The 21,264-nt window shown below is 39.8% G+C and overlaps 1 protein-coding gene across 1 annotated transcript in view; it reads right to left on the bottom strand.

Moving 5' to 3' along the window:
• The window catches only part of LOC121303550 (pappalysin-1-like), a 202,097-nt gene that overhangs the window by 30,661 nt on the left and 150,172 nt on the right, over positions 1–21,264 (bottom strand). The window contains exons 15-21 of the mRNA XM_041234313.1: positions 14,552–14,735; positions 13,618–13,828; positions 10,335–10,506; positions 9,123–9,273; positions 8,874–8,983; positions 2,509–2,580; positions 326–424 (exon numbers count right to left, since the gene is read on the bottom strand). Coding sequence (XP_041090247.1) covers positions 326–424; positions 2,509–2,580; positions 8,874–8,983; positions 9,123–9,273; positions 10,335–10,506; positions 13,618–13,828; positions 14,552–14,735 — 999 coding nt within the window. The remainder of the gene's footprint in view (positions 1–325; positions 425–2,508; positions 2,581–8,873; positions 8,984–9,122; positions 9,274–10,334; positions 10,507–13,617; positions 13,829–14,551; positions 14,736–21,264) is intronic.

Below are 21,264 nucleotides of genomic sequence, written 5' to 3' on the forward strand. Positions count from 1 at the left end.
CTGTGCAAGTACCACGCACATAAACTAGTAACCACCTGTAGTATTGTATCCTATTATAATAAAATGCCCCACAATTTCAAGCACCAAGAGATAAGCCATCTTTATCTGAGAAATGAATTGAATAAAAAAGAAAGTAACTACAATATTTAAAGCCAGGTGGACTGTTAACCTGGTGAAGCCATTTTAAAGTGACAAGCACACTATAGTAAACACATTCTGGATGTCTGGCATCTGTGAGCTGTTATGGGTATTTATTTGGTATCTGGATGATGAAGGTCCTGAAAGGGTTAAATCGAGGGGAAATACCAAGATAACAAGCTCCTACCTTTTTAGTTTTCACCGTAGAGGCACAACAGTCTCCTCCATCGTAGTTGCAGAAGGCTCGGTTGTTGATTGCGTCGCAGTAATTATCGCCCATGAATGGCTGGGGAAAATAAGATTAGCATCAGCGTACAATACATTGTATATATAGCTTTTACCAAGTGTGAACTGCAGGACCCCCAGTGGAGAGCGGTGAATTTGCACAGCCAGGATGTGCACCTGCGCTCCATTGACTGCATGCCTCACCCTGCACATCACAAGGCTGTTCTTTTACCAGATAACACGCTCTGGGACCCGGAAACGCACTCTAATGAGGGTTCAAATGCAACTGTAATGCACTGCATTTTTAAAGCTAATAGACATTACAAGGTTAGGAAACAATGGGAAATGAGCCAGGAATCGATACTGATTCAGGCTTCCTGAAAAGCATTAGGAGACCTTCTGCTTTGAATCAAAACGTCAGATTGAATCAGAAACATGAACCTGGTTCTGTTACCAGTGAAGCAAAGACAGGTACAGTATCTATCAGGGATTTCACTGCAGAGATGAGATTGCTGTGTTGAAAAGCAATGTCTCACCAAGGCTTTTGAAGATGTTGATCTTGTGTTTTATTCCTTCTTGCCTGGGTTCCAGCAGGTTTGTAGCATTTATTTTAAACACATGCATGCAGGAGCTCTTCAAATGATCTGCGTTAGATAGTTTAGCTTTCTTTTAGATGCACTCTTAAGCACAGGGTTATTGTCTTGTATATTTAAACAGGAAGAGCAATCTATCAGATAGCTGTTGATTCTAAATGCTCTCTTCAGTTTGCCATCTTAGTAGACCTGCCTGGAAGCACTCCCAGCCCAAATCTGTACCCACCCTACTTGAGAGGTCACGGGTACAGGTGGATAGTTCCTCAATATGGACCCCACTCCACTCCACTGATCAGACACATTTACAACCATTTTGCTTTGTGTCAGTGCTCATTGGTGGATCAACAAAGTAAAAACAGCAGAATGCAGTAATATTATTTTCTTTAGTGCGGAGAAACTATTTGAATATTCATATGAAAACTGCTGTAAATGAATTTGTGTCCTCACCATAAATTACACAGTTGATAGGTATTAGAAATAAGTATCACAACGTGTTTTACCCTGCACTGATTTACCACCTTGCCAGAATTTACATGACACTTTCTAAAATGGCAAGTGATATGTGAGAATAACATATAAAACAGGATCAACAAAGTGCTACTTCAGATGTGATAAGCGAGTCAGAATCGGTGGATACAGACACATGAATGTCACTCAAATGATTTCCGAACACTGGCCCAACTTGCAAGGTTAATATTACACATAGTGATCAATGTTTTGCTTTGTTGTGATCCTATTTTATTAAGATTTATATTACACATAGTGATCAAAATGTTGTTTTGTTGTAATCCTATTTTCTGAAGGTTAGTATTACAGTTGAAGAGGCTGCTGTGTTTTTTAAAGGAGTAACACTTTGGCTTTATTTACTAATAAAAAAAAAAAAAAATAGAAGTGAGTATGTCTTTATTTTCATTATTTTTCATATGATATACTTAGTACTTTTTTTAAGGAAAAAGTAGCAGTGTGGCCACCAGTAAGTGTTTGTGGTCACACTGAGGCCAGCAGAAAAACAGGTTTGAGAAGCACTGGTCTATGATTTTGGAACAGAACTTTACTATGAGAAAGTGGCAATCTGACGATGGGGCTTAAACCTCTAACCAGGCACTGTCAATATCTTTACCTTTGCATGCGTGCACACAGACAAACGTGGTCATCTTTCCTTCTTAAATCTGTCTGTCCACCTGGTTTTCCAATAGATCTGTTACCTTATTATCATCTCACTCCCAGAAAAACATTTAAAGCAAAACAGATCTTTGGGTTTATTTTGTTGGCTAAATACTCTCAGTATGGTATGTGCTTTTAATAGACTAGTTAAGGCCTCCTCTTTCCTTTCATGTTGTTTGGTAATATTAGCAGGTCTCCCTGCTGTCACAGCAGGCCAGGTCTGTCCTGAGCATGCACACTCACAGAACTAGGGGAATGCATGCATATTTGTCTAAAAATGAATTCAAACTTTCATATGTGAATGAAGAAATGAAGAAATAAACAGTTAGGTAAACTGCAGAATTTAAACAATGAATAGACACACACTGCCACAGGCAACATGCCTTACCTCACAACCTTTGATGCAGTGAACCGTTTCTGGAAGAGGATACCACTCGAGTCCCCCAGTGCAGACAACACTCTGTTCAGGAAGAGAGAAAAGGGCAAAATGTAGACAAAAGACAAATATTATTGCAAAGCTGCAGGCAGCAAACAAAGCTCTCCTGTGGAGCAGGAGCATGTCCAAACTATTCGAGGTAATCCAGGCCGCATCCAGAAGGAAAACATTTCATTGTGCCTGGCTGGGTGTGCGCTATCATGCCTTTCTGAAGGAGCCCGTAAAGAGATAAACAAAGTCAGATGGGCCTGTCCCTGGAAAGTCACAGCAAAAACAAGAGCAATGGCGAGCTTGGAGACTCCTACAAACTTTCACTGCCTTTCTCTTTCTTGGAGTGCCAAGAGATTGTTATTGCTTGCAAAACCAAAATAAAATAATAATAAAAAAAAAATATTCAAACCATATACCTTGCATAACTTCGGCTGACCTTTTGATCATTTGGTTCAGCTTTACAATCCTCAGAAGTAAAATGCCATATTTAACAAATCAAAAAAACATTGTTACAGCAGTAACCGGTACATTGCGTGACTAAGAAGCAGTGTGGGGTGGAAAGGGGTTTTACAAAAACAGGCCAGACAAGAACATTACAATTAAAGAGGGAAAAACATTCCTTCTATACAACGGGAGTGGTGGGAAACCTGGAGGCTCAGAGCAGCTCAGTGCGTGCTTGCTGTTTGGGTGTTTAGAACATGCAACACTTATAACAGCCAGACTGCCAGCAGCTACAGCTGGAATGGCAAAATAAAAAGTGCACAGACAGACCCAGAGGAAAAGGGTTTTGTTTTGCAATTAACTGAGCTAGAGTTGCACATGCCAGTGTAAAATGCCATGTTGTATGATACACTGCCGTTACAGACCCTGTCCTGTGTCTTGTTGGTAGGATGAGATGACTTTAAAGGCAGTAAAATCTCTTTTGCATTGTGGTTAAGATGCTCACTTGTGGTGCGCTGAGTTGCTAGGTTTCTGTTTCTTGTTCAGTGTCACTGACACACTGAAATGCCATCACACAGATATTTTTCAGAGCAGGTACCTGGTTCCAGATGAGGGTAGCCCTATGGGGACAGCCTTCTGATACAGAATGGAGATTGAATGGGGGCGGGGGGTGGGGGGGGGCTACATTTCAAATAAGTTTTCCAGCGCTGCCTGTGAAGAGGCTAAAGGTAACTCACCACGCTATATTTAAATAAATACAAATCCATCCATGAATTAGTATTCAGTATTGCACTGCAGCCTGGTAGGGTGTTTACATGAGGGCTAATTTAATCCGTCTGGTGGGAACCTCAGCTTGTTTTTACAGTTCCTGTAAAGCCAGGTGCTGTTCAAGGCTTACCTGACATGTATTAAAAAGACTCTTATACTATCTGTATTTTTCTTTCCGACCGTTTCACATTTTCCACTGTTAGTCAGGCCCTGCTTCTCAGTGTGAGTGTATGTAAACTGTGTGGGATGAAGGGATAGAGGCCCCCAGTTGTGATAGACTCCAGTCAAGAGCACTGTTTATACCTCAAAGGGGGAGACCATGATGCAAGAACAGCTACAAGACACTCAGCAATTCAATCTCCCTCTGCAGACCACCCTACCTGTCCATCTGCGCCCTGGTGACTCGTCACTAGAAAGGCTTTTTTGCAGATGTCATGGTGGACATGAAATAGCCATGAAATCCTATTAAACATCACACCAGTCTTGGCCCTGCGTTTTGGGTAAAACGAAGAACAAATATCCCTTTGATAGTAAAGTGATAACATTTGGAGAACCACTGCACTGGAATTCTTTCTTATTTAAAATCTGTTGCTGATTTCTGAAGCGGGAGAAATTCAGGGATATCAAGCTAGTGAGTGAACGTGGTATCTGATTAAATGTCCTCATTCCTGACATTGATACATGTTGTGGTACCACTGCGCTTGTGATGTGGCTGGTTTATTATAACCCTTTGCTACACTGTAATAACATATTTACACAAATGATTGTGTGGTTTCAATGCAACAATAAGATTTTCAGTGTAATGACTATGTAACCACATATGGAATTACAATATTAGTACAGTGAAGCTGGGGGCACTTAGTGTTACAGAACACCTTGCAAAGTTTACAGAAATGCATTGAGTTACCTTTGCTGTGTCCCGTGGTATCCATATCGCTGCATTATAATTCTAAACATATTGCCAATTTTTTATTCACACATCATGGATCGTAAAACCAATGAAGGAATATATTTCTCAACATTTACTCTGCAGCGTTCACCAGAAGATAAACAAGCTATCGCAGTGTACTCAAATCACGCTCCCTCCTGCAACAATGCTGGTTTTCTGTTCCCATTCAAAGCAGCAGCATTGTTGCAGGAAGGAGCACGTTTCTTGTAAACACTGCAGAAACACGTTTCTGTAACATTTTAATGTAAAGTGTAAGCAATACATTTCAAGAGATGACTGTAATCAATTCAAACAACACCACAATCTTTAGTAAGCAATGGTTTGAGTTGGCCAAATGTGCAACTACTGCCCCAACTCCCCGACGCCACACACCTGCATAGACTGTTTTATGTTTTGGTAGGTAGGTCAAAGAGCCTGCAGAAAACATGCTGCACTATGCTGACAACTTTAACTTTGTATCCCTGGAATATAATTGCCTTTTCATAGCCCTGAACTAAGAACTCAGTAAACTGATGGCTATTGACTTTCATTTATAAAGAATCTGAATTGAGATCAGGAGCACAATTCATGAATCCAAGCTTACCCTTTTTAAAAGATTGATCACAGAGCTTTCATGTTCATATCAGTCCAACAAATAAGAGGACAGCTAACTTGGTCATTTAGCAAGACTGTCTGAAGGTTGTAATAATGTAACAATACTATCCCATGCCAGATATAAATAACAGATTACAGGTGCAAGTGCTTTGGCCTACATTTAATAAGAGCCATACCGGTGATCAAGTATTCAACAGCCAAAGAAAAGTACAGACAGACTAAATACAATAAGTTAAGTTTACTAAAACTAAACAGCTGACCGGAGAGAACTAAACACATTAAAGCCGTACGGCAGCCCTGGCCGAAGCAAAAGACCTACATTGTGACTCCCCTTTAAACGATGTGGGATTCTCAAGATAAAGCCAGAAATATGCCTGATGCATTATATACAGTATGGCCACTTTCTCTATAACTCAGCTGCTGGGATGTGCATCGGTCATTCTATCAATAGAACAATCATTCGAATAATGGCCAGCAAGTTTCCCTACAGCCTGGCCATCTTTTTTAATAACTTAAGCTGTGCCGGAGATGGATGCCTCTATTCCATTAATATAACAAAATCCATTTTTTAGACCAGCTTTCAGGGGTATTATAACATCCCTCTGTGTGATCACTCATTCATTCACCAACAGTGGGAGCATGTATATGTTTAGTCTAAACGGAACAACCATGCATCTCAATCTGGAAATAAAACACATGTTCTTTACCATGTGTTATTGATTAAAAAAAAAAAAAAATCAATTGCTTCTTTACACAAAAGAGCTCTAGAGTTTATGTTGGCAAAGACAAAGAGCATCACCCTGCAAGAGCATGCTTGAGCTCATCAGGTACCTGGGCAGTGGGGTCCGATGCAGCGCAGTGAGCTGAAGCAGTCCCTGCTGGTTTTGCTTCTCTACAAGCTGGAGTTCAAGACCTAGAGTGTGGACCTGCACTCCCCTGACTGTATGACTCACCCTGCACACCACATAGCCATGCCTGTACCAGGGGAGACCCTCTGGGACTCCTGCACTCCCCTGACTGTATGACTCACCCTGCACACCACACAGACATGCCTTCACCAGGGGAGACCCTCTGGGACCCCTGCACTCCCCTGACTGTATGACTCACCCTGCACACCACATAGCCATGCCTTTACCAGGGGAGAACGTCTGGGACTTTTGCTAACCCCATGTTTTAAATCTACAAACGGAAAGGTTATTTTTGTTTCCAGTGGATAGAACAAAAACACAAGTAATGTACACTGAACAATGGAAAGTCTAAATGCTGCATTTACATTATTGTTCATTTTTGCATCTCTCTCTGTGTCCTGTATTCATTATGAGGGAGATGACATTGCATTAGTGTTTGAGCCTCGTTTTTCGAAATGCATTTGTATTACCTCCAAGATTGAGGGTGGTCCTTGTCGATGTGGAATTGTAACCCTATAGCTAATGCAGTATAAATGACAGGTGTACATTCCGGTGTGTGTGTCAGGAATTTGAGGTAAATGACTAATTAACTGCTATCACAAATAAAGTTCTTTTTGACTGAGGCTGCATTCATCCGGCAGGTATGATTAGACATGCAGTCCCCAGATCATGTGTACCTGAGAGGAACGATGTACTTTGAGCTGTGCTTGATCCGCCTCTACTAAAGCATCGTCATCTGAAAGCACAGCATGATAAAACACAAGGACAGAAACACAAGGACTATCGATTCCACCTTGGCACAGACACTTTAACATGGTGATCTTTCAGCTATGAATTGATTTCTAACCAAAGTTACCGTTATAAATACCGAATATATCATATTGCAGACATGCTCTGGTGTAAAAGGAGAGTGCAAGGTCATATATTTTCTATCTAAAGCGCAATATTCAAACCAGTTCCCTAAATCTCTCTCTCTATTATTATTATTATTATTATTATTATTATTATTATTATTATTGGACCATTTGCTCTGATCCCTGCTTGAAACAATCATGGTGACATTGTTCAAGTTCATCCCCAACATGCTCAATTGGTTTGAGATTCAGGCTCATGGAAGATGCTTGAAGTCTCTGCCATCCTTCTCAACCCATTCTTGCACATCCTAGCCCATTGGAGGCTGCATTATTGTATTGAAAGCTACCGTTGTTATCAGGCTCAAGTGCAGCATTGCCGAGTGGACTTGTTCAGTAACGATGAAGTAAACTACAGCATTCGATTGGCTTTCCAGAGTAATGAAGGGACCTGGGGTAGACCAGGATCAGAAAATGCTCTACACAAAGGCAAGGCCTGGTCCGAACAGTGTCCAGAAGCTACAGGACTGGACTGCAGTGTAGAAACGGGATTACTGTACTCTGTGAATCAAAGACCTTGGAGGATACATCCAGGGATCTACATTAAAAACATTGTTTAGCTACAGAATCCACAATAATTCTGGTACATTTTCATACCTGAACAAGGGACTTGTGTGGTCTTGAAGGGTTGCATTAACTGTTTTCCATTAGTCAAATAACACGTATTTTAAAAACATTTACAGTAGGGATGCAGTTTTTTTTTTTATTTTTTTTTTTTATCATGTATTTGTTTTATTATTATAAGCCTTTAAGGATAAATAAATCCAGGCGCTTTTTTTTTTTTTTTACACTTGGGCAAAAGCAATGAAAATTCACTTGGAAGCAAATATAGAAATTGGTTGCTACTGTGCCAAGCTGTGTGAAAACATAAAATGGTCTTGCAGAGAACAAAGGAGGGAAATTATTGTCTGACGCATTAGAGCCACTTGTGTATTCCTAAACTACCCTTACAGAAAAGTTTAGCAAATACCACAGGGACCTGATTATAATACCAGTGCATTACCCCAAGGAAGCCTCGTCAGAACCATTAGTACAGCACATAGGAATGTACTGGATACAAATACAATGTACAGCATGGAGGTACTGATACACAGCTTTCGAAACAGTACCTTACCATGGTCCTACAAATAACTTCAAGTGTGTTTGTGAATCAAAATATGGTACTATCCTGCCAGTGTATTCTTAATACAGTAGCACTGCATTGCCATGGAAGAAATGTGTTTAGGGTACAGCCAATCAGCACAATTAGATGATAGTAAACTGCGGAAATAAAACTATTGTACAGACTGTAACACAATCTAAATTCAACCTATAGCCTATTTGCATGGTCTTGAAGTAGAAGAACAAAACAAAGAACTCAAATGAATAAGTAACTGAATGAAATATGAATGATTTATTAGAAGCATCATACAAGAGGCTGTTGTAACACTTCCAGTGGGAATATACCACTGCATGGGTCCTTTTGAGTGCTTAGAGTGCCCTGAATGTTTGTTTCCATTAATACTATACTGTTGATATCTAAAGAGGCTCTTGTTGGCTTCTTTAACAATAGTTTAATTCAATTCAAACTGTATTCTACAGATACTAAAAAAATGTTATTAAAACACCCATAACTATGTTGAAGTGTTTGTCACTGAATGTATGAAGTGTCTGTTAGTATTGCTAAATGTAAATGAAACATGAGAGCCAGGGCTCATTTTGGACTGTTGCCTAAGGTTTGCGCAGTGCTGGTGTTGCTAATGTTAATCCACTCACCTGCACTTTTGGGGGGTTCCTCCAGTGCTCCAGATCCTGTGATGTCATGTTGCTAGGTAACACCACCGGGCTGCTGTTGGCATCTATGCAGGATGGCACACACTTTGAACCTAAAAAGAACATTCATCGCTGTTTAAATCATTCAAACAGATGCAAGCATGTGGCTTTGTGTGCTCTTCAAAAACCACCCACACAGAATCGAAGGCAAGTTCATTCTCAGTCTTCTATGAATAAGAGCAGCAGAAATACCTATGCCATATCCCTCATGACAGTTGAGTCTGACGCTGTGGTTGGGAATGCGCGCCAGTGGACACTCTCCTTGCCATGTCTTGCAGATATGGAATGAGCCGCTCCAGTTGCCATCCTTCCTGCAGCGGATCAAGTTGTTATTTGGTCCCTTCTAAAGAGGTACAATACAGAGTTAGCATGAGTGTGATCACAAACAAACACAAGCTTTATTTATTACCAGATGTGTGTCCATTCAATATCAGTATCATAGAAGCCATGTGCTAGTTCATACACAATCCTGTTACAATGACCAACACTTATTAAAGCTATATACAGCAAATAGATGTATCAATTGAAATTAGAGCTATCAATCTTCCAGTTGACCCAATTGACATTTTAATTGGATCCTGCCTTTGAACATCAATCAGGGACTGAATGTTTCATTGCTTAATATTCTGACATTTTATTGGAAAAGTTCATCACTTGTAATGAGATCATAATTCTGAACAATGAATGCCTGCACTGTTAGACACATCCTCACATCTCTGAGCTCAGACTTGTCCATCGTCCTTACTATTTTTAAATTAGCTTGGTTGCTATTTACAATAATGGTCTCTAATTACACTTAATTAGAATGTAATTGCAAAGTAAATACACTGATGTTTGTATGACTACTCCACAAGGCTACTGGCCTTCCCTGCCTTTCACACTGGAGAGTTGGGATTAAATCCAATGAAATAAATGAGGTGGTCACAACTCTGTAACTAACAACATGTGGAAACAGACTTCTTTATCATGGAGTTGTTTAATGTGTCTAATGGGGAACGGGCAATAAGGTAACAGTCGCCTTTACTGTGAATGACTGTCTAGGAAAGATAAAAGTAGGGCTTCTGATTTTAGTCAATAGTACAATTGATTGAATTTACAATAATAGAGAGGAGTCACTTCTGCTTTGAAACGAAAAAGTAAGACTTACAATTTAACAGCCCATTTAGTTAAATTCAATCAATGTTACTATGAACACGTTTCTCAGAGTGACAGCTATCAAACAGAAAACAGAAGCCCTACATAAATGCTACCATTTAATGTTCTCTTCTGATTTGCTCAAGAAATGCAGTTGAACTCTATTCCTCCCATCACTCATGCTCTGTATCTTCACTGTGGAGTACAGACACAGGTGGCCAGCTGATCCAGGGTGAGTGAACAGGAGTCCAGTTGCACAAGGTAACTCACAGTTTTGTTCCCTCCCTCGTTGCAGTTGATGCGACAGGCGCTGTTGAAGTTAAAGCCGTTGCTGCATTGGTACAGCCCGTGGAACACTACAGACGGGGGGGCACAGGTCACCGGAACACAAGCTCCTTCCTGCCAGCTGCCATCCTCAGTGCATTGAGTTTTAAATGCCCTCCTTAGCGGGGGAGGGGGGAATCAGGGGAAACAACATTACTGTGCTTATCCTATTTAACACACAATAGGATTCCTCTGATTTAAGCATCAGTGGCATTACATGTGGAGTACTGTTGTGGTAAAATGGTATGTAACTGCTGTAGCAATATTAATTAATGAGAACATTTCAATTGCCTCTGCCCTGGGTACTGAACTCCCACAATGCAAGCAGCCTTTGTATTCCAGTGACACACTAGTAAAGCTCAATTTGAAAACATAAACACACACCACCCCATCAATAATCTATGTTAATCACCAAGACATGCGATCAAACATCTCAACAGGATCCTTTTTGAGTTCAGAGGCATTCTCCACACACGCCCTGTAAATAATCATAACAACCGAATGATGATAGTAGAAATCAAAGGCCTTGTACGACTTATTGAAAGCGGCTGTCTGTTTGTGCCAGATAGGATCACAAGATTTCAAAATGCCTGTCCGCGGCTGCTTACCCTCTTTCTGAAATATAGGCACTGCTTGTATATTAAAATCCCAGTGCTAGAAATAATCCACATTGAGTTGTTTTGATTATTTTTTATTCCAGTGTTTATTCTTCCAATAGGGCACATCTTTGCAAACATTAACCGGTGAATCATCAGTTATTTTAAATGTCTTTCAGAAATGCATCCTAATATTATCCATTTTATATTACTTGCCGCACACAGGTCTATGTGTATTATACGTTTTATGGGACTGTGAGAGCCAGGAGAAAGTTAATAGGTGTAATTTTATATATATATAATGGCACCCTTCTGCACAAGTCTTTTTTTTTTTTTAATAGTGGATGGGGCTTCCCATGCACACTACCAAACAGTACAAAAAACAAAACATTTGGCTACGCTGTCATATTTACAATAAATAAATCATAATACAAAGTAAATACAAAATATTCACAGGGGCGGGGAATACCCTGTCCCTAAATAAAAACTAAATCAACAACAACAAGAAAACATATATACAAGCAGGGTTTTTCCCTGCCCCTTTTTAATATTCTGCATGGCTCTCTCCTGCTGCCCTGCTACACTGCCATTAGAATCTTTGTAACTGCATCACAAAAACAAATCAAACAAGATCATTCCATTAGCGATTAACAACATGCGTTTAAAGTAAATCGCTGCTCGATATCTGGAAATATTCAAATCAGTTACCAAGGAAAAGATGTATTATTATTATTATTATTATTATTATTATTATTATTATTACAATTGCACAATTTTTTTTTTCTGACCTTTGTCCTCAGTTTATTTTCAATGAAGCATTTCTAATAACTTCACATTAAATAATAATAATAATAACAACATTTTTTTCACAATCTTTTATTCTCTGTTTACTCAAATAAAAGTGTAGAGTTTTAAAAACGCTGTTTTGTACACTCATTTTATAAGAAGATCGTTGTTATGGAGGACTATATTCATAGAACTTTCATTTTAGAGTGCTTATGTCAAAAGATAGGTGAAAAAAAAAATTCAGTTAAAATCAATACAAAATATAATTATTGTGTTGTAACATTGAAGTATATAAGCAATGAGACCCTGCACATCGGGCATTACCCCGTTACCCAAACAGTCCTACAATGCCCTCTGTGTTGCCAGCATTGCTATTGCGTTCTGATATATATATATATATATATATAAGTATATATATATATATAATTATATATATATTATTTTTCACCTGGCTTTTACAGTTCCATAAAACCTATAATAATTTTATATGTTGAACTCTGACCAAAGCAGCTTGTTTCATGTTTCATGCCACCATTTTCACATCTCACAACTACGGGGCTCTGAAAAAGAGATCAAAGCAAACCTAAAGATATTGTTCTCACGAAGTAGTTCCATGCACACCCATTCGTAATATAGGTCTCGAACGTGCAATTGTGAAAGAAACACAAGTTCTAGTAAAACTTGGGATCTGGTTCTACACAACAGCAGGTTAAAGAACTCTCTGATTACAAGCCGTGCTGTTAGAATGTCTTGCACAGTTCCGGTCATGTAACCTGGAAAACCTGCCCTCACACCTTTGCTGGATTCTTTCCCGTCACGATGATTAATCAGCTGCCTCCCATATTGAGTGACATGCTTTCAGCCAGTCACACGAGTTGAAATGATCCAGGAAGTGCAAACAGGTCACCCAAGAATAAGACATAGAAACTGAAAGCTTCCTTTAATCTAGAGTAGCACCAGATAGCATGTGTTTAAAATACAGCTCATGTGAGCAAGGGTGCTGTAGCCATTGCTTACTGCATTGCATGAACTGCTTTACAGTACATGTCATTGTCCCAAGGAGGGTCCCACCATCAGGACGACATGAAAATCAGTATTCAAAGTTCCAGCCAAAACCAGCACAACAATAAATGTCACTAAAAGAGGAAGTTAAAGTAATGAAAGCATGTATTACTTAAAACCAAAATGTTCTGTAACAATTTAAATGCAAACATGAAGGTCTTGCCTTCATGCTCATGTTCTATGTTTGGAACTAATGGCTGGGGTTTCCATAATGGCCAATTAGGAAATCGTTTTTTTGGAACAGCTTTCTTATTAAAAAAAAAAAAACAAACAAAAAAAAACTCAATATTGCAGTAAGATAATGCCAGAGACGTTCACTGTGGGACCTCATTTCAGTGCTGGCTTCAAGATGTTTTTCCTTCCTATTTCGTTTAACAAGAGCTCATTTGACATGCTCCCAATGACCTTTATTGTTCTGGCCAACGCTAAAGACTTTGAAATACCAAATGAACACAGTCTCAGCCACTGGTTGTGGTAGCCCTTGAATTGCCATTGTTGAGCAGCAGACATTTGATCACTGTTTTATTACTGGGGGAAAACTAAGGAAATTAACTGTGTTATTTATTTATTTTTTTTGTCTAAACTTGGTTGGAAATGTGGCATCACATTTACAGCCCGGAGATTAGTAAGCAACACCTTGTAGAGAATACAATCTTGTTTTTTATAAAATGCAGGTTAATAACAGGGCACGACGTTGAATTTGTTTGGAGTTGGTTTGAGATTAGACAGCGAGAACCAATTCAACAAAGTGTTTAGCTAGTAATTCACAAAACAGAGAAACTTACTTTATTGATGTTTTGGAGAGGCCGGGGATGTGGTAGCCTGGCTTGCATTTGTACTTGCAGAAGGAGCCAACCTTGTGTCCGTTGGCAAGGCAACGTGAGGTCTGCAGGATAGCGTTGGGCACAGGGGGAGGAGCCAGGCACATGAGCTCACAGAGTGCCTCGGGGAAAGACCAGAGTGCATCCTCCATGCAGACCAGAGTGTTATTGGTCCCTGATGGGAGAGAGAACCACAGAGGATCAACTTCCACACACATGGCACTGGTTATCAGCAGAATAATAACTACAGTTATTAACAACGGGCCTCTTAGCAGAATTACAGAGGTGTGTGTTTGGAAAACAAATTATTTACAGCCGCCTTAACTTTTCCACTTTGGCTTATTGTAAACGTATTCATTTAAGAAGGATTGCAGAGAACACAGGTTCTTTAATCTGAATAGGTTCTATAGAGAAGTCTGGCAAAACCTGGACCAAGGCGCTTACAGATCTCCTATAAGTAAAAGCTGTACAAAAACTAGAGCGATAGAAAGCAAGCTGTTCCGTTAAAATGCTGCTATGCATTCTGCAAGGCTGTGTGTAGCCATCCCAGTGCTTTGGCCCTTTAACTGGTGGGTGGGGAGCAAAATACTGTAGTAAGCGCTCTGATGATCTTAGACATGCATACTGTGGATGCCTCATAACTTTGTCTGTGTTTATACTCTATATGTTTCTGTCCCAAGGAGAGGTGTGCGAGGATTGCAGTGCAGTCTAGACCTCCACAGAAAGCCTTTATAACAACATCATCTCTTACTGATGATTTTTATTTCTTGTTTTGTTTTAGGGAGGGGGTCGATTTGTGGGTAATTTAGTTTTATTTGTGCTAATGGTTTAGTGATGTATTCATGGTCGCCTGTGTTACTTGTATGGGAATCCTTATTTTGGACTTGTTTTTGCTCACCTCGAAGCTGGGCAGGGTCCTTGCATTGAAACCAGCACTTCTTGCCGAACGTGGTCCCCTCTGGACAGTGGAAAGCAGCTGGGTAAACGTGGTACTTGTCTGGGATTCCACAGTCCACAGGCTCGCAAGTGACCTCTTTATTCCAGTTCCCATCTGTGCAGGTCATTGTCACTGTGGTTTCCGACTGTAAAACAAAGAAACAGAAGCATAACCCTCTCATTCCTAGACAATATCACCAGGTCTGGAATAGACAGTACAGAGAACCACTGTGGATTAGAAGAGTGGTCACGGTAAGGGTAGAAGGGAGACGCTCTGGTTTGAAATAACCCTAATACTGTCCTTACAGTGTAACGTGTTTCTTTAACAATTAGAAAGTGTTTAAAAGGCTGATGAGATGCACAGCTGTTGTCTGCGTGTATGTTTGGAATATAATCTTAACAAGTGCAATAAGCACAACTAACTTCAATGACCACTTCAAAGCGTTTGTTTATGCAGGACCCAAATTCCTGCGGTATTCGGAACAAGTGAAACTAATTTTTAAAAGATTCCTTTGAGGCGTGCAATCTGGATTTTCAGGGATTTCAAAGAAATGTACAATTTGCTTACAAATGAAAGTTAAAGATCTATGCCTGTGGTGTTGGAGGGCTCGGGGTCGTACACCCATATGAAGCTTTTATGTTACTCAAACTGAAAGCCACTGCTGCTTCACAGCTCCAGCAAAGGGCCACGCACTTATACAGTAGGAATATGCTCCCCATAGGACAAAGAAAAGCTCATATGACTGCCACTCAGAATCCACTCAGTTTAATCCTCCCCACATCCGTTATATAGTATGAAGGGTAACTTCTCACAAACAAAAACATTCCACTATTTTAGAAAAACTCCAGCAGAAAAAAACTCATTAAGGTCAGGATTACTCATCAAAACCCCCAGGTGTGTGTGTTATACAATGTTCAATGAAAGGGAGACTAATAGTCCCAGCGACGGAAATAATTCAATGTGTGGCGATTGCTGAAGACAAGAACTATCTAAGTACCGCTCACAAGAGGTTCCTTATCCAGACAATGAGTACTGGGCAGTACTGCATTGCTATAATACAAGGGTAGCTAAGGTGCTTATCACAAAGAATGCACATGATCACTTTTAACGCCCAGAGCGCTAAATTAAAATCCATTGAGTAAGAAGTGTTTCCGACACATTTGATTTACAGTTGCAGTGTGTGGGCAGTGAGCAGGCTAAATAGAATCCGCCATTGTCCATTTGACAAAACTCCAGCACAACGGACACATTTCTATTGCTATTGCAAGACTAATATATCTCCTCCCCTCTGATTGGTTAAGTGAAAGGTTCCCCACTTTAGCACATAGCCAAACACATTTTTTAAACCACAAATCTACGTGCCTCCTAACAGCATCCTACAGTGCATATCTGTCATGATTCAATTGATTAAGGTGAATGTTTAGTTGGTCCTTTGGGTCCTGAGAATTCCCTAAAACACCAAAAACGACCTCCAGCTTGGAAATAGTTGGGAAGCATGGGGTTAACTTCTTCATGATATTTGTAAGTTTTGCACCCAAGTGCTTCTACAGACACCCCTCACCCTTTCCCCAACACAGCCAAGATTTGCTGACCACAGACAGGAGCTGTTTATGACCGGCTGCACTTCGCTTTTCCCACTGCCTTTGCCAGCCTTGGGCTGCTGAAATTAATTGGAATACCACACCCTATTTACAGAGGGGAAAACACCAAACAGGAATGAAGGCCCTGGCTAACCCATGTCATGCTGCTACTGTGCACTCTGAAAACCTTCATCACACATTAACCCATCTCATGACGCTACCGTGCACTCTGAAAACCTTCATCACACATTAACCAGCAAGCCACTTGTCTCTTTCTCTTAGTTGAAAAGCTGCTGCTTCTTTACAGTAACTTGTACATTATTGGATTCTGCAAACACGGGGCCAAAACTACTAAACATCCTGCAATTTACAAAGACTAAATACAACTAATACATTCTTCTTCCTTTTTAATACTTACATTATTCTGTATTGGCTTCTTTCCCGTACACAGTTTTATCCCACCGTATTTAAAATCTATACTCAAAATGCAAACTGTATCACACAGCCCTGTACATTCCTTCAACAGCCCCAATGCCCAAAAGGAACTACCTTCCAGCTACATGCCTATCAGTGTTTGGGTATTTAATACAGTGTACCTGCTGCAAAGCTATTTATTATTATTATTATTATTATTATTATTATTATTATTATATTATTATTATTATTATATTTATGGGTTGCCCTTGTACTGGTACTCATACAATACAATAGTTTTTGATGCAGTCATGTGCAATGTGGCAGGTTATAATACCAATATTTCTGTGCATAACTGAAAATAGCAGCTATTAAAAAGTAAAGCTACCCTGTAATTACTTTGAAAAAGGATTTGGCCACAGTTACAGTAAATTACAGAGCTCTGGGGTGTTTAAACAATAGATTAAACTGTCTCTTGTTTGTTATAACAATAGTTTACTCTAATTACAAACGACTGTGTAATAGTTCTTTAACTTCAATCACTTTCTGTAGTCCAGGAAGGTTTTTAAAAAGTATAACCTGGGAATGCAAATAAAAGCCCAAATAAGTTGAAAAGCCCCTCCGACAGACTGAGGTTGCTGGTCGGCTTGTTTGGAGTCTCTATTTGTTGTATATATAGTGTACCAACTTTTGCCATTTAGGTGTATACACAAGAGATTACTACAGCTGTATCCTGAAACAAACATCTCTCTCTCATTCTCTCGAGACTGCAGAAGGCGGGGAGACGCACAAGAATTGAAGCAATTACTGCCGAATTGCTGGAGTTTCAAACCTTAGGAGAGTGTTTTGTTTGTCTGTGGCAAAGTCGCTGGAGGTTCCCTCAGTCAAGCACTAGAAAAGCAACCTGGAGGGCTGTTTCCCCCTTTCTCTATTGAACATCAAAAGAACCCCGATTTCTGCTTTGCCAGTAAAGAAGAAAAAAGTAAAATAGCTTGTGCAGAAGTCAAGTGTGTCATCATATTGATATATTATTACAGTACAAATGGAAATAGCAGAACAGCATGCTTTTTCTTTCAATGAGTGCACCTGTCCAGTTTACAGTATTTTGATGTTAAATGCAGTGTGGCGCATTCATACGAATTTTGGCTATGCCAACATTTCCAAAGAAAAAAATAAACAAAAAAAGCCATGTTGTTTTAATCTATATTTTGATTGAAAAAATATATATGTGGTATATTCATTTCCCCAAATGTATCCAAATAATTCACCTTTATTTTTCTGACAACATCAGGTCCAGTACACAGTTAGAATGCATCTCAAATCAGTTTCTCATCTCAGTCATGAAGTACCTCATCAACCTCAGTGCTCTGAGCCCTTTACTATCTCTCAGGGTTGTCTATTATTCAATAGCGCTCAATTGAGACTGTGAGTTTTTCCACCTCCATTTCAAGAAAAAACACCATTACAATATAACAATATAACAATACAACCTAAGAAACCATTTGCAGAACTCAGTGGTATCAGCAATTCCAAAATATTGCACAACTATTGAATAGTAATCACAAAGCAGTAAGCTATGTGATACCGTGGGTAGGCTGATATATATGTCCACTGCTGTACCATTCTGTCATGAATTCTACCACTGCAGCGCACTGAACCATTGTACATGTAGTACCACTGCTAGGAGACTGTGGTAAATATTCATTTAAAACAGGTTGTAATTTCAGCATTTATATTTCTAAGGGGAGAAAAAAAAAAAAGAAAAACACGTTGGAAAAGACCAGCAGCTGATTAAAGGATCGGATGAAGTCAGCAGACTGATTTACAGCATTTCCTGTTAAGCAGGCAGACATGACACTCTCACCTTTTAACATTAGCGCACGCAAAAGCTTCAATGAATGCATTCCATTGTGTTTTATTAACATGTCAGAGGGTCAACATGTGAGCTGCTGATTCCCAGCTGGTAAGACTGCACCGAACCATCCTCTTAAACTCCAGTCAGATCTGTGAGAGGATTACGCTCATTGAAGGCAATTATGGCACTAAATTCAGATTTTTATCTGGACTGTCTGTGAACATCAGTCCGTTTCAATAGCTTTGATTTTGTCGTGTCCCTTTTTAACAAGATAAACGTATTAATATAGGTGCTGTCACTTCCAATCCGGCTTTAAACAGACTGAATAAAGATACAGAAAAACTAAAAGTACACTGAAAGTCATGCACGTGTATGCAAGCTTACAGAAAGACATGTGTAGCTTGGGTGACCAGCACTGTGTATTGTAGTGTTACACAAACAGGGTTTGAAAATATCTTTCAAAATGTTTAGAAAAAGGTTTCATGCTGCACTGTAAGAGATGTGAATGCTGCAGCTCTTGTAAAAGACCATCAGGTGAAAGGGCAATCTCCTTTTCTAATGGCTTTTTATGTGGGCTGGTGGGCTCCCCACATATCTCGTACCAATACTGATACATGATCATTACATTGAATGACCACGGCTCACAACTATGGTTTGCAGTGTTGTTTTCAGATACACAACAAAGGTTGTCTGCTTTGTAATCAGTAATGGCTTAAAGATACTGAAGATCAGAAGTCAAATGTCATCTGTGTTCCTCATCGCCAGTCAAAACTAAGTCCACCTGCATCTGTACAGTTAGGCCTATTGATACAGCAGCCCATTGTTGTAGAAGGAACTGAAGAAGACCACAGCCCGCAAACAGAGCTGTCGACAGCCTACAAGGGCGTGTTTGCTGTTTCTTCACCCCTCCCACCCCTGTGGGGAAGTCTGGATACCACCCCCCACCCATGTGAGGAGGCAGCCCCTGAACACATTCCTAGTGTCCCTACTGGACGGGCAGTTATTGGGGAGACACTGCGTGCAAGTAGTTTCCTTCTAAAAATGTACAACTGCATGTTCCACTTCAACTGCTTTTTAATGACCACCGGCTACTGTGCCTGTAATTCAACACAGATGCCTCTAGTTTTTCCCGGCAAGACCTTGGCAAAAACAAGCCAACCCCGTAATACTGTGTAATATGATCATGAGCTGTATAAAAACTAACATAATCATAGATTCAAATTCAAAGAAAAAATCAGGTACCTACCTATATGGAGTGACTATATCTGTGAAGCAAATAAACATAGAAATAGAACTTCCATTTTTTTAATATCCAATGCTGCAGATTGGACATACTTAACAAAAGGCCTGCATGCGCATGCCATATATTTATAAAGAAACAATAGTATTATATTCACAGCTATAATTGCTGCCAAAGGTGGCTCTACCAAGTATTGACTCAGGGGGGTGAATACTTATATAACCAAGACATTTGAGGGTTTTTTTTTTATTTTTCATTAACTGTTGTTTCACAATAAAAATGATCTTGCCTCTTCAATGTGTTGAGTAGGTTGTGAAAATCAAAGGGAAAAAAAATCAATTTAAATGCATCAAGATCTCAGGTTGTAACACAACAAACTGTGAAAACATCCAAGGGGGGTGAATACGTACTATAGGCACTGCATATATATATATATATTTTATATATATATATATATATATATATATATATATATATATATATATATATAATATATATATATACAGTACTGTGCAAAAGTTTTAGGCAGGTGTGAAAAAATGCTGTAAAGTAAGAATGCTTTCAAAAATAGACATGTTAATAGATTATATTTATCAATTAACTAAATGCAAAGTGAGTGAACAGAAGAAAAATCTAAATCAAATCCATATTTGGTGTCACCACCCTTTGCCTTCAAAACAGCATCAATTCTTCTAGGTACACTTGCACACAGTTTTTGAAGGAACTCGGCAGGTAGGTTGTCCCAAACATCTTGGAGAACTAACCACAGTTCTTCTGTGGATTTAGGCATAATTGCATAATGGATAAGTATCTGCCTGTACTTCTCAGCATAGAGAAGAGCATTAATTCTGACCAAATCCCCAACTCCATTTGCAAAAATGCAGCCCCAAACTTGCAAGGAACCTCCACCATGCTTCACTGTTGCCTGCAGACACTCATTCGTGTACCGCTCTCCAGCCCTTCGGCGAACAAACTGCCTTCTGCTACAGCCAGATATTTCAAATTTTGACTCATCAGTCCAGGGCACCTGCTGCCATTTTTCTGCACCCCAGTTCCTGTGTTTTCGTGCATAGTTGAGTCGCTTGGCCTTGTTTCCACATCGGAGGTATGGCTTTTTGGCTCCAAGTCTTCCATGAAGGCCACTTCTGACCAGAGTTCTCTGGACAGTAGATGGGTGTACCAGGGTCCCACTGTTTTCTGCCAATTGTGAGCTGATGGCATTGCTGGATATCTTCCGATTGCGAAGGGAAGTAAGCATGATGTGTCTTTCATCTGCTGCAGTAAGTTTCCTTGGCCGAACACTGCGTCTATGGTCCTCAACATTGGCTTTCTTTGTGCTTCTTCAAAAGAGCTTGGACAGCAAATCTGGAAACCCCTGTCTGCCTTGAAATTTCTGCCTGGGAGAGACCTTGCTGATGCAGTATAACTACCTTGTGTCTTGTTGCTGTGCTCAGTCTTGCCATGGTGTATGACTTTTGACAGTAAACTGTCTTCAGCAACCTCACCTTGTTAGCTGAGTTTGGCTGTTCCTCACCCAGTTTTATTCCTCCTGCACACATGTTTCTGTTTCAGTTAATGATTGTGT

Source organism: Polyodon spathula, chromosome 33 (assembly GCF_017654505.1).
Source record: "Polyodon spathula isolate WHYD16114869_AA chromosome 33, ASM1765450v1, whole genome shotgun sequence".
Classification (NCBI taxonomy): domain Eukaryota; kingdom Metazoa; phylum Chordata; class Actinopteri; order Acipenseriformes; family Polyodontidae; genus Polyodon; species Polyodon spathula.